Source organism: Hemicordylus capensis, chromosome 1 (genome assembly GCF_027244095.1).
Source record: "Hemicordylus capensis ecotype Gifberg chromosome 1, rHemCap1.1.pri, whole genome shotgun sequence".
Taxonomy (NCBI): Eukaryota; Metazoa; Chordata; class Lepidosauria; order Squamata; family Cordylidae; genus Hemicordylus; species Hemicordylus capensis.
This window is the reverse complement of record NC_069657.1, coordinates 426671740-426685851: the sequence shown is the minus strand read 5'-3', so window position 1 is coordinate 426685851 and position 14112 is coordinate 426671740. Positions and strand designations below refer to the sequence as shown.

At 39.1% G+C, this 14112-nt stretch overlaps 1 protein-coding gene across 3 annotated transcripts in view; it reads left to right on the top strand.

The window, feature by feature from the left end:
• The window catches only part of LRPPRC (leucine rich pentatricopeptide repeat containing), a 215170-nt gene that overhangs the window by 179613 nt on the left and 21445 nt on the right, over window positions 1–14112 (top strand). For all 3 annotated transcript variants that reach the window (XM_053311868.1, XM_053311876.1, XM_053311886.1), the window contains 2 exons: window positions 4566–4654; window positions 9271–9475. In XM_053311868.1, coding sequence (XP_053167843.1) covers window positions 4566–4654; window positions 9271–9475 — 294 coding nt within the window. The remainder of the gene's footprint in view (window positions 1–4565; window positions 4655–9270; window positions 9476–14112) is intronic.

The following is a 14112-nucleotide window of genomic DNA, read 5'->3' as shown; positions in this document are numbered from 1 at the left end:
ATGCCAGCATGGTTCCAGCGCCACACTTGGACTGCTGGGGTGGGGGTGGGGAGCACTGTAGCAGCAGGAAGCTGCCTAGAGTGATAGTCATGCAGGTAAGGACCTACTTACTCCCATTTAAAGGTGCCACTCCCCCTTCCCCCAGCGCCACCCTCAAATTGCCAAACAAGTTCGTGGTTGGGCCAAACCAGTTAGAACTAATTAAGATCCACTGTTTCTGCATATGACTCTACTCTTTTCCCCTTACTACCCCTTATGCCTGGAACTCCTTCCAGACCACCTGTGTGATGCCTCCTCTATTACTTCCCTCATATTACTCTTCAAAATTCATCTTTTCCATGAAGCCTTTGTCGCAACCTTCTAGTCCCCATAACTGAAACTAAACCAAAGTATGTGTTCATGAAATAACTTCATGTCCTTCCAGTTTTCCCTCCTCTTCCTTTGTTTTCCCTCTGGTGTCTGTTGGTAGACCCCCAAGGCAGGGGCTTGTCCTCTAATCTGTTAAATACCATGTACATAGATAGTGCTATATAAATAATATAAAATCTTCTGAATCAGGTTGAAGAAGACAAACTTAAATAATACAATGTTTACTTGATATAAGTGGTGATTAATCACTAGCATGCTATTGATATAAAATAAGCATATCTGCAGAAACACATTTTTAATAGTTTGATTTTAATTGTTAATTTGTTTTAAAATTGTTTTTATCATGTTGTGAACCGCCCTGAGCCGTATCGGAAGGGCGGTATATAAATCTAATAAATAAATAAATAAATCAGAATTCACTCCGACCTGAATCACTGGGGTGTTTTAGTAGCCTGACATATGTTCAGGAGTGATTAATCAGTATGGTAACTCCTGTGACCCATTTTAATTTGATTTAGCCTAATGGGTCAGATTTTGTTTGAGATTAACTCTCTGGAGTCTAGAAGAAAACTGTATGAAGAAGAGTTGCAAGTTCTACTTTTCACTGCAGGAATGGCTCTGCAAGGTGCTAGGTTCAGTCTCAGTGTTTCCCATCTGGATCTCTGGCTGAAGGTAGATAGTTCTCAGGACCAGTTCTCGCAGTCTTTGATCTCTGGCTGAAGGTAGATAGTTCTCAGGACCAGTTCTCGCAGTCTTTGATGTAATAATTAGGAGCGCTGCAGTGCAGTGCAAACCTGCAGCTACAAGCACACAATGCTGGATTCCCAAGATTTATTTATTTATTGAACATATTTTTATACCACCCAAAACTCACGTCTCTGGGCGGTTTACAATAAGCAAACAAACAAAAAAGTTAAAAGGTTAGTTAAAATAAATGACAACAGAAAACTTAAAACTTAAAAGTAGTTAAAACAAAATAAATGATAAAAGTTAAAATATTACAACAATTTAAATTTTAAAGCATTTAAAAACAATCTTAAAACTGTTAAAACAATTTTTAATTAAAAGTCTGGGTGACTTTTTTAAAGTTGTCATAGATGGGGAGGCTCTTATTTCAGCAGGGAGTGCATTCCAAAGCGTTGGGGCAGCAGCAGAGAAGGCCCGTCCCCGAGTAACCACCAGACAAGTTGGTGGCAACTGCAGACGGACCTTTCCTGATGATCTCAATGGGAGGTGGGATCAGGAGTGGAGCCACAACACTAGTGGCCCATGCCCAGCTGTGCTCCCTCTCACTCCACCCCCTCTCACCCTGCCCCCGCATCTGACGTCAGATGTAGGAGCTAGCCACACCCCTGCGTCAGATGCAGGGGGCATGGTCTGGCTCCCAAACGGAGCCGCGCAGCTCCGTTCAGCAGTTAGAACCTGGCCTCCGCTGCGTTCGCGGCACAGCCAGGAGTGGCTCTTCCTTGGGAAGAGCCTCTCTTGGCCGCTCCGCAAAGGCAGTGCCAGCCATTTAACTCCCGAATGGGGCCGCACGGCTCCGCTCGGGAGCGAAACCAGTACCCCCCGTGTCTGATGTCAGATATGGGGGACGTGTCAGGGCCGTGAGGTGCAACCCCTGATTGGTGGCAGCCCGGGTTCTTTGAACCCGTTCGACCAATGGTGGTTCCGCCCCTGGGTGGAGTACATAACAAAGACGATGTTCTTTTAAATATCCAGGGCCCAAGCCATTTAGGGCTTTATAGGTTATAACCAGCACCTTGTATTTTGCCCGGAAACTTATTGGCAACCAGTGTACATATCCAGGCTCTGAAGTGTTTTTATTTATTTATATATAGATATATATAGATATAGATATAAAATAACTTTATCTTAAATATGCAGAAACAAAAATACAAAATGCACACTAATTATTACCAAAACTTAATCAATAGATAACTCAAGAAACTCACAAATAAAGACCAATAGAAAAACAATTTATGCCACAAATCACAGTTAAACCAAATCAAGATTTACAGAGAGGAGCTGAAAAATAAAAACAGAACATTATATCAACATCATTTAAAAATAAAATCAAAGTCTAAAATCATTAAAGTCTTCAATTTTCTTTGCTAAAACAATATAAATGTATGGATGTTAGCCACAAAATAATGACTTGCAGAAGCACTAAGCAAGATAGCCTTTTCTCTTGCAGGCTTACTTAACGAGAGGTGGTGACACACAAAATAAAAGAAACTGCTAACCTTACTGTGCTACTGCTTTATTCTGATACTTCCAGTATGTGGAGTATGTCAGAAGAAAGGATATTTAAGGTTGCCCGCCTAGTTAAAAGTGCAGCTCAATAGGGCTATTGAATTATTCATAGAATACGCAATATACCATTATTGATTAGACAACATATGTATGTATGTATCTAGCAATTCTAGAAGGGTCTTTCAAATTTTTGCTTTTCAACACATCAGGGAGGTTAGAACTTGCTTTTCAAATCAAATCAGTAAAATTAATCAGAATTCTGTTTACAGGAGCTACAAACCTGACCCCATCACCCAACTATACAAGAAGCAGCAGCAAAAATGTACAACTTTTATTCATGTAGGCAGTCTGGATAAGAAACTAGGGAACAATTCAAGATGGGATTGCTTTGGAGTAGCCTTGCCTAGTTTACAAAAGAGATGGAATAACTAGTCAGGGTTTATTTTTTGTTTTATTAAGTATAAAAGGGTAATTTTAATGTTGTATCTGGTATCGGGATTTAAAATAACTAAATTTAAATGTTTAAGAAAATGTGGGTTTTCTGGTGCTCTCCATCAGCCCAGAGTCCTACTTTTAGGATTCTAATGAATTTTAGGTATGGTTCTAAAATAGAAATGGAGTACTGTTGGAATGAGGGATTAGTTCTGTAATAGTGGCTAACATCTATTTAATCACACTGAAGATTGGAAGATTGGAGAAAGTAAATCCTTTGTTATATGTAATTTACAGTCTCATGCATGAATTGTTGACTTAAGGGCTTTGACAGATGGGACAAAGGGGAAAAAAAGTGGAACTGAGCAATGGGTGCTTAGGCAGGGATTAAGGGGATTCGTTGGGAGAGTAAGAAAATCCTGAGTCCAATGACTGCATTTGCTGGCCCCAGAGGCTGAAAGTGACTGAGAGGATAGTCATATTGTGTACTCAATGAAGGATTTCCTTGGGATTGATGAGAATAATTCAGCAATGACCCTGCTTACCTCCCAATCCGCTCAGCTCCTAAGTTCAAGTAGGTAGGCTGCTCAGTTGTTTGCCACAAGATGATCACTGCAGTTTATCTTGATTGTTGATATGGCAAATGGCTGTCCTACACACACTCTGTCCAGTGGAGGTTTTTTGAGCTAGAAAATGAACCCTGTAAAGTTATCCAGAGATATTAAAAAAAAGAAGTAGTCTAAATTTCATTAGTGATGTTGAGGGCATTTGGAAGCACGCACATGAAAATGGAAAAGGATTTTCTGGTTAGTCTGCTCCCAGTGTATGTTTCCTGAAAGGCTTTAAGCAATATTATTAAAGCCAAGTTCTCTTTGCTGCCACAGACCTGTAAAGAGTTATATGGGGGGGGGGGTTGCCTTGTAAGGGATACAGAACTGATGAGTGAAATTTAGTTTTAAGGCAGCATGTCTCATTTTAAAAAACCTGTATGCATCTAGATGACAGAAATTTGAAAATTAAATCAACCAAATGATATGGTGTTGGTTCATAATATCCCTTTAGTTTATATTTAAAATATACAGTGCTGAAAATAAATGTTTCTTTTTTTATTGTGGAAAGAATAGTTTTACATTTTATAATTATGGTGACTGTTTTAAGAAGAAGAGAAAGTATCCCGCTTAGGATACAGCAGAACAATGCTGGGCATGCAGTTATTTTCGTCATCTAATATGTCAGCATTCAAGAATCTGAACCGATTGTTTAAAAAAAATCTTGTACTTTGTTTCTTTTGTTGCTCATTTCCAACTTTGTCATCTGTCAGAATGCACAAAAAAATTATCCTTCTATAACCATTGACAGGATAACACAAAAGCTGTCTCCAGGTCGATATTTTGCGGCAATATTTTTAACATACGAACAGTAGTTTTTATAATTTCACCTTGGTGCTCAACCATTTATTATCGTATCAGAAGCATGTCAGTAATTCCTTTCTAAATGTCTGCTTCTTTTAGTGCTGAGACCCACATCAAGGGCTTCGTGCTGAACGATGCTGCCAGCAGCCTCCTCATCATAACGCAAGTTAGGCGGGATTATTTGAAAGGTATGTCACAATGCTTGACCTTTACGTCACATTAATGCCTCTGCAGATTTTTCTTGTAACGCCCTTCGAATACTTGGATAAAGGAGTCCATTTAGCAAATTACCTGCTTATCAAGCGCCTTTTGTGGTAGCTGAGAGACGTAAATTACTGTACATGCATTTATAATACAGCTTGAATATGAATGTACTTGTCATTTGACCACTTAGTCCAGTTTCCGTTCCATTTAACACAAGATGGGTTTTCTTAAGATGAATCACAGCTCTTCAGACATGCAAAATTTGTGCTCCAGAACAAGAGAAAGTAGAGGCTTTCAAGTGCGTTAAAATTCACAGCACAAGTCATTTTGCTTTGGAAATTAACATACTTTAGAGCATCTGAAACAATTCCCAGCAGTTTCTTCCTGCACATTGTGTTGGTAGTGCAAGATATCAAGTGAGTTAAATTGAGTGTTAAATGTGCATGGTTGTGCACTAAATGATTATAATATTGATTTTAAAAAACCTTAATCTAATACTTTTTAATAATTTGCAATACCAACTGTAATGAAACATACATTGTGCTATTTTGCTTCTTTTAATCTTGCATTGCTGAGCAAAATAAATGCCTGGGAATGCATTGGTGGACAATTTCATTGTTCGACTACATCCATCTCTTCAGCACATGTTGCTTGGCATCAGAGAAGCCAGGCTGCTCGAGCCTAAGTTCAGTAAACTGAACCATGTAAAAATCTGGTCACTTAACATTCATTTTTTAATAGAAAGAGTTGGGTGCCGATTCTTTGGGAATATTTGATGCCAAATAAGCATGTGTATTTATGAAACTACATAGATTATTATGCCAATTTTTAAAGTTACCTCTTAACATTTGCTTTGGCTTCCATTTATCAAAATGTCACTGCAGCAGGAAAATTGTCAAACATCCAGCACCATTGTTTTTCTATTAATTAATGCATTATGGTGTCAGTAATAAAATAGTCTCCATTCTATTTTCGCTTACAAAAAGATAATATATATATATTTGTTTTTAGATAATGAAACAGCATCCAATTCAGAGTTGCACCCCTGTCTTTAATCTTCTCAATTGCTTTCTGTTGTCATTTTCCCTTTGGGATCTACATTTATTATAGGGACTTGGGGAATAGTGAATCAAGGTCAAATTGGGAGTTTATGCTGTAATTTTGAGCTTTGGTAAATTTAAATTTTGTCCTTTTATGACTTAATTCCAATAATTAAAATCTTGAATTGAACTTCAACAAGCCTGGTGGAGATATGGCATTTTCACATGCCACTAAATAGTCATATTTGTTTGCAGGCTCTCTTTCCTTTTGTTCCTCTATCTGTCTGACAGCTCCTTTTGAATAGACCATCACAAGCTCTAACTTCAGCACCTCCCCTTCCTTCATTCTGTTTCTGCTGATAACACCCCTTGTTTTTCACTCACCCAGCCTTGTGCCCTTATGTGTATTTGACTTGCATCTCTTATGGCCCGGCAATAATACACACAGTAAGACTCGGCAAAAGCTTGGATCAGGAGCATAGGTTTTGCCATATTTAATACTTATTCTGAAAACTTGAAAAATCTTCATGTCATAGGCTCCTAATCCAAAGGGGACCCCATGACATGATCTAAGCATCTCTCTTCCCTTAAATTAACCATGAATTTTTCACAGTCAGAAAAGTTACTTTAGAGCAACTTTGGAAGTGAGTGTCAGGAATAGCTTTTCAGGCCCCACCCCCACCCCTATGTCTTGGAATGCAAGTACATCTGAGGTCCTCACTTGAGCATCTTTGTCTTCAGTCCTCTAGCAGCAAGGAATCTACAAAACTACAAAAAGAAGCAGCAAGCAGCTGTTGATAGGCTAGTCAGCAGATTCCTGTTCTTTGACTGTGCCTTGAACTTGCTTCCTGAGTCATTCAGCTTACTTTGTCTTGATCTGCTCTTCCTTCCCCATGACTCGTGCCTACTCTGTGTGCGTGCTCCCTCGACTTTCCCATGATCCAGCTGCACCACTTACATCCTGGCTTTCCCCTGCCAATGGCCTCTGATGTGCTGGGCAGAGAAGCTCCTACTAGACTGAAGGCCTGCTCAACTTAGGGCCCCCAGCTGTTTTTGGACTGTTTTTGTAGGCCAACAGGAGTGCCAAAGTTGAGCGGCCCTGTACTAGAGCAAGACATTGGATGCACTTTCAAGGTCTCTGCTGCCTTAATCATGTTTATCCCCCTTTCTTCCAATAGGCTCGATTCTTAATCTTCCTAGCTGTATTTGAATTCTTTAGATCAGGACTTCACAACTTTTGCCCTCCACCTGTTATTGGACTACAATCTTACAATTGACCATTGTGGCTGAGGATGATAGGAGTTCAAGTCCAACAGCTGGGAGGCTGAATTTCTGCACCCCTGTAATAGCAGCAAATTGAATTGCTTATATTCACCCATGTGAAACACAGCATTTCCACAATCAGCTTTGCACTGTCTGTACAAACATCGTGAAGGATGTTTTCCCTTTCAAGCTTGTCACTTGAAATGGCAAGCTGATAATGCCCTGCTTTGTATAGCACCAGATCATGAGTAAATATACTTGCCAGTGAGTACACCAGCTTGATGCTTAAAGCAGAATACTGAAGATTGTCTGCCCCATAGGTATACCTTCAGAGAGGCATGCTATGTCTGACCTGAAACAGGACACAACAATTACTGATATAGGTAGTAAGTTGTCTGGGTTGTTGCCTCTGCATCTGTTGTCCCATGGTTGTTTGTTGCTTTGCTACAATGTATAAACGGCAGCACCAGAACAAATTTAGGGATGAGAGAGAGAAAAATTTGAAATGAAATGCCTTACAACACTGAGGCAGTCACATAAGCATGCCTCTGATTTGATTTTTGCCAAATTGATGTCATTGTCTCCTTCAGGTGGTTTGGAATATAGTTTTGATAGGGCAGAACAGGTTGCTTTAAACTTGTTTCAAAAACAAAAACAATAGCCCATAACATAAGTCAGTCTGTTAGCATAGAAAGCAAACTGATACATTTTCCTCCTTGCTTTCATTTGGGTGGTGGCTTATGAAATATAAACTTTGTGTGTGGTGTTGAAAGCACGTTATTAGCAACAATTAATGCATAACCACTGTGGTTCAAAATGGTGTGCATTGCCTTGCTAATCCATAACACAATCAAAACTGGTTACTGTAAATATGGAAGCTAGTTGTTTTTTTAGCAAGGAAGTGAGAATATCTTAAGAGCATTCTCCTTGAATATACCTATATACAGTACATGCTCTCTCATGATAGCCTGCTGTTCATCTTTGCAAATCCATATTTCTTTATGATCCGATATACAACTTCAATTGCTTGAAGTGCCATGGTCCCCTCGAGTGCTTTAAACTTCACACAATCTTATGAATGCTAGCTTTGAATCAGGCCTTAGCTGTGAAAACTGGAAGCTCGGTTTTCATTTTGAGCCAATTAGGAACAACTTGTAAAACTAGAACAATAATTACTCACTTGAATGTATCCAAGGATACCCGTGGTTTTAGAATTATCAATACACAATGCAAGATTTTTGGAAATAGATCCTAATGAATGATGCTGCTAAGACGAATTTACTATATCAACCTACTGACATGTAAAAGCACATTCATAGAAATCATATGAATTGTCATTTTGAGTGTTACCTATAAAGAACATGATCATAATAATATTTATTGCTAGTCCCATTCTCCAAATTGAAAATGTGCCATCCTACCGTACTGGGTGTGTGTGTGTGTGTGTGTGTGTGTGTGTGTGTGTGTGTGTGTGTGTACGTGCGCACACTATACTTTGATATTTGTATGGATTGTATGGATACTTGTATGGATGAATGTGCTTTTTGCTGGTTGTGTCCCAGCAAATGAAAAGTGACATCAAAAACATGTAGTGTACATGTAGTTTTCAAACAAGTCTGATTTTTACTTTCAAATATGTAAATCTTTTCATGAATTTATTAAAGAGAAGGAACCAGAAATATGACGAAAAGTAAACTGTACTCACAGCGTCCCAATGGACAATTAAAACTACTTTTATGTGTCCACTGGCTGTGCTAAGACAGCCAGGTTTTCTGTCACACATGGGCGGTGGGGGTAGAGACATGATTTTTGGCAATTCTTTCCCTTTCTAAACAACCCTCTGGGTCTCCTGAAAATATGACCCTGAGCATCCCCCAGCCCTATAGGACATATTTTCAAGAAGCACAATGAGCTGCAGAGGGAAGCATTGGAATTACCAAAAGTTGCACCACTCACACAAACACACACCAGTGATGGAAAACTGCTGAATTTGTTGGCCAGTGATTTTACTTGGGCATGTTACCATTCTCAAAACAAGAACCCAAAGCTAGCTGAAGCTGTATATCAGACATGATAAGCTCTAGTGGCTGCCACATGAAATGCTCCTAATGAATTGTTTTCTTTAGGTATCTCACAAAAGAACGTATGTTATTGGTTCAGTGAAGAGGATTTGGGAAACACTCTTTTTCCCTCTCATTGTTGTTAAATGTATAAATGTGTCTTGCAATGTCCATAAAACAAGATTCTGTTTTGAATGAAGAGTTTTCTTTTTCACTTTTCAATGTTCTCCTGAATAGATGCAATTTCAACCCTCAAGATGCTCCTTGAAAATGGCAACGTGCCCATTCCACTAGCTGTCACTCGGCTTGTTCAGGCTTTGGCTCAGAAGGGAGATCTGGAGAGCATAAGCACAGTTGAGAAGATGATGGAGAATCTCAGCAGTTCTATTAAATTGTCACACATGCTTTTCATCAATAACAAAGTGTTGGCTCACATCAAGAAGTAAGCAACTCTGTAGTGGCTATCGCTTCCATTGTATGAGGTGGGAAAATAAGCAATATGATGACCTTATCTGCTGCATTGCATACCAATATATTTTCCCTTCACTCATAAATGAATACTAGAGTTGACTGCTGTTGAGGTTTCTTGTCTAGCAAACAATGGAAGCTGGAGTCCACTTAATGAAACTGAGAATCCACCAGGTTATTACTGAATAAGTGGAATTTTGAGTTAGCTAATAGTGACAAATGTGTGCTTATCAGATTGTGCCTATCTAAAAAGAGCCTTGACACAGGCTGATGTCTGTAGTCTCTTGGTACTGTTCTAATTCACATCACAATGCAAACCTCCACAAAGCCGATAGAAGTATTTCTTTTTGCATCAGTAAGTTTCTAATTTGTCTTGCACTCTTATAATTTACTAGAACACATGTGATTTTCAGAAATTGTATACCTCACTTTCATTAATCGTCAGTACAGTATCATGCAGAATCTTGCTGACTTTTTAAAAAGTGCTTAATTTTCTAATGAATCCTCCCCTTTAAAGAATATGGTGGGACTGCAAGGCAGTCAAAATAATATTTTGGCTAAGTAAAATACAACATATATTTGAAATAACAGGAGATTGTTTGGCTGTAAACCTCAATATTTACTTTAATGGATTTGAGAAGCTCAGTAAAAAATGTAAATAGAAAGATGGTGGTAACTGTTGGGTAACAGAAAAACTGCTGATAGCCAAATATTAGAAGTCAAGTAGATTGCCAAGCATTGCAGAGTGAGATAGGAAGACATGGTGGGTTATGCTTATGGAGAAAATAAGTGCACTCATTAAAATAAAAAATGGGAAAGTTAATGCTATGACTATATTTGAAAGAGAGTGATATAAGTTTACAAGGTTTTGGAATAATAAGTACAGTCAAGGAAATTTGAGCAAAAAGGTACTGTCAATAGCATAAGAAATAATTATATGGTTACTTTAAAGATGGTCACCTCAGCTAGTCAAGAGAAAATGAAAACCAAGTAGGTCAAGTAGTCCTACCCCACATGTTGTGTCTCTTTTTTTCTTTTTTTTTGTATGGAAGCTTGGTTAGTACATTCTTTTTAAACTTCACATTGTATGCATATGTTAAGTATGGGGAGCAATATGGTCTTGTAGTGTTATGAATGCTAAGATGTATTTCATGTATACTTTTTCTTATTTTTTAAAAAAATTAAATAATATGCATAAGATTTGGAAACATAGTAGTACATTACACTGGCCCTGTCCACCCCCACCCAGCACAGTACCTCAGTGACTGTTGCTGGTGTCTATCTTATTTTGCTTTTTAGATTATGAGCCCTTTGGGGATGGGGTTCCATCTTATTTCTCTGTGTAAACTGCACTGAGCCATTTTATAGAAATCAAATTATTCTTATTTTATTATTATTATTATTATTATTATTATTATTATTATTAATAATAATAATAATCCCCAAACCTTAGCAGTACACTTTTTCTATGCATTTCTGGCATCATTAAATGCTCTAATAGCACTTCACTTTCTTTGCTTATATATTGGATCCAAATTGGCTTCAATTTTTTTTAAACCTAAGCCTCTGGCTGAGCTCAGACATAACAGGGAACCTAGTCCATGCTACGAGAACAAATCTTAGAGATGCACGGGAGGAAGACACATTTGCTTTTGTTTTGAACTAAACTGTAGTTGCACGTTACATACAAACTTGAGGAACTAGAGTTTAGTTCAAACCACAGTTGGGCAAAACAAAAGGATCTGAAATGATGGTTTGATCCTGGTTTGTTTTACTTAACTGTGGTTTCGACTAAAGCATGGTTCCCCAGATTCATATGTAACTCCCTGCTAACTCAGCAGAGAGGCACCTTTTAAAGTGAAGACTCTTATATTTAGCTGAGGGAAAGTAATTATCTCTATCCAACACCAACACAGTATTTTTCCAGTAGTTGTTGCTGGTGTCTTCCTTCTGTTTCTTTTTAGATTGTGAGCTCTTTTGAGACAGGGAATCATCTTTCTTCTTTTTCGGTGTAAACTGCTTTGAGAACTTTGTTGTTGTTGTTGAAAAGCGGTATATAAATATTCATAGTATTAGTAACACAGAACTGTAGTTTAGTTCATATCAAAAGCAAAAGCTTGCACCTTCCTCAGCATGAAGAGCAGAGGGGGAAGCACTCCAACGCATGTCTCACTGAGGCTTGATCTTGTAGCAGTGAGCCATGTTATCCCATTATGCTTGAACCCACTCACCCCTCCCTCTGACAAATGCACTGAATAAGCTTTAATAGAGATGTACATATCGGGCAGTATAAAAATATGATAGATAGATAAATAGCCTTCTGAAGACCTCTCTGCTAGCAATGGTTTCTTAGGAGATCCTGTCCCCTTCTTTAGTTCTGATTTATACCAATGTTTACAAGGTAGATGAATAGTTTTCTCTCATTCAGAAACTCCATAGGATTATATTACGTAGCAGGTATCCATGCCTGAGGCACATAGGCCTAGTGAGAATACACTTGCAGAAGATCTGCAAGAAAATTTAAAACAGAGCGATAAAGATAGAGAGAACCAAGTACCACCTGAGCAGGGCAGTTTCCAGAGTCAGTTAATCCGTTTTCAGATGCTATTGAGCAACCTTGCCAACGAGTTCAGTTCTGCAAGTCATATTACCCAACAGCCCTGTATCCAATGTCATCCAAATTATCTGAACTACTTTTATCTTATTGTGGACATGTTTCCATGAACAGTCCTCCTCTTAAATATAAAGTTCTCTGACTGATCTCATGGGAAAGGAGATGCATGGGATCTGGTTCGAGATCCATAAGAATGAGTAATGCGCTTGTGCAGGACCCACACGGTAGCATGCTGCAGCTCATCAAACCAACCAAGTGCCACCTACACACCTTCAGCATGCTGTTTAAAGGCAGGCTGGGCACCATGTTCTTCAGTTCTTTTCCAACCACCATTGCGTGCAGTCCTCAGGCTGTTGCTTCTCGTTGGATTAGTTCTTTTTTTTTCCTGAGTTTATCTGCGAAAGATTTAACAGACAGATTATTGGCTTTGACTGAAATGGCTCTCGTACTACTCTAGTGTTAATTGTGTGGAACGGCTTTCGAACTTCCCTGGCAATATTTCTGAAATTGGAATGGACTTGGACAACGGATTGGATCACCCTAAAATGCCTGAGAAGAAACTGACCTTCAAGAGATGCACTGGCTGTAACGCCAAGCTCCCTTCCAAGGATCTCTATGATTTGTGCGTAATCTGTTTGAGGGAAGAGCACAATGTCACCTCATGCAAGATTTGTCGGTCCTTCTCAAAACAAACTGAAAAAATCCGGCTTTACAGCTTCGCCCTGCTATTCACGATGAGGTACTAAGTCCCTCAAAGTCGACGGAACCCCATCCTTCAGCCTCGACCTTGAAGGCTTTGCCGTCGACTCCAGTGCATCCTCATACAAGGCCACAACCTTCAACATAGAGTTCGGCACTGGCTTCTTACTGGATACCAAAACTCTCATCAAAGACTCCTGAATAAGATCTTCCTTAACCAGAGAAAATCTTCTACCAGACACAATTACAGGAGCAAATGACTCCATTTTAAAATTTATGCCAAGAAATGGGGTTTTCAACCTTATCAAGCCACAGTTAGAGATGTGCTTCTTTACCTAACAGATCTGAAATCTCAATGTTTAGCCAACGTATCTCTCAAAGTACACTTAGCTGCATTATCCTTTAGACATCCAGGCTATGAAGGAAAGACTCTCTTTTCAAACCCAGAATGTCGTAAAAGGCCTTTTAAAGCTGTATCCACCTGTTTGCAAACCTGTTGAGCCATGGAGCATACCTCTAGTCTTTTCAACACTTAACAGAAACACCATTTGAACCTACAAGTTCTGCCTCCATCAGACCGGTGACTTTGAAAACTGCTTTTCTGCTAGCAATAAATTTTATCAATAACCATGACTAAATGTGTAAGTGAATTGACGGCATTGCAGATAGACTTGCCATACACTAAGATCTATCTTGATAAAGGGCTAATGTGAATGGACCCTGATTTTCTTTCTAAAGTAGTGTCCAGTTTCCACCTCAATCAGGACATTGTTCTCTTTACATTCTTTGTTCTCCCTACATTCTTCAAAGACCCATCAACTCCTTAGATGTCCATAGAGCGCTGTTGTACTACTTAGATTGCACTAAGCACTTCAGATCCACTGAACACCTCTTTGTTGCATACAAAGCCTCTGTAAAAGGTTCCTGTATTTCTAGACAAAGAATGTCTAGATGGTTAGTGGAACTCATCCTGCTAGCATACAAGACACCGAATGTTCAACCACCAGAAGCAATCAAGGCCCACTCAGTCCGTGCCTATGCTTCGTCAGCTGCACACCTATTGGAGATAACCTTCACATTCGCAAAGCAGCTACTTGGTCCACTGAGTTACCTTTCGTCAAGCATTAAACTGTAGATGTGCACTCTGCTGCTGAAGTGAGCTTTGAAAGAAGTGTTTTAAAGTGGGTGTTGCAATAGCTACTACTGCACCCCTCCTCCGGGGGGGCTAGCTAAAAACCCATTCTTACGGATCTCAGCGGACCTTGATCCAGATAAACAGGTTGCTCACCTGTAGCTAT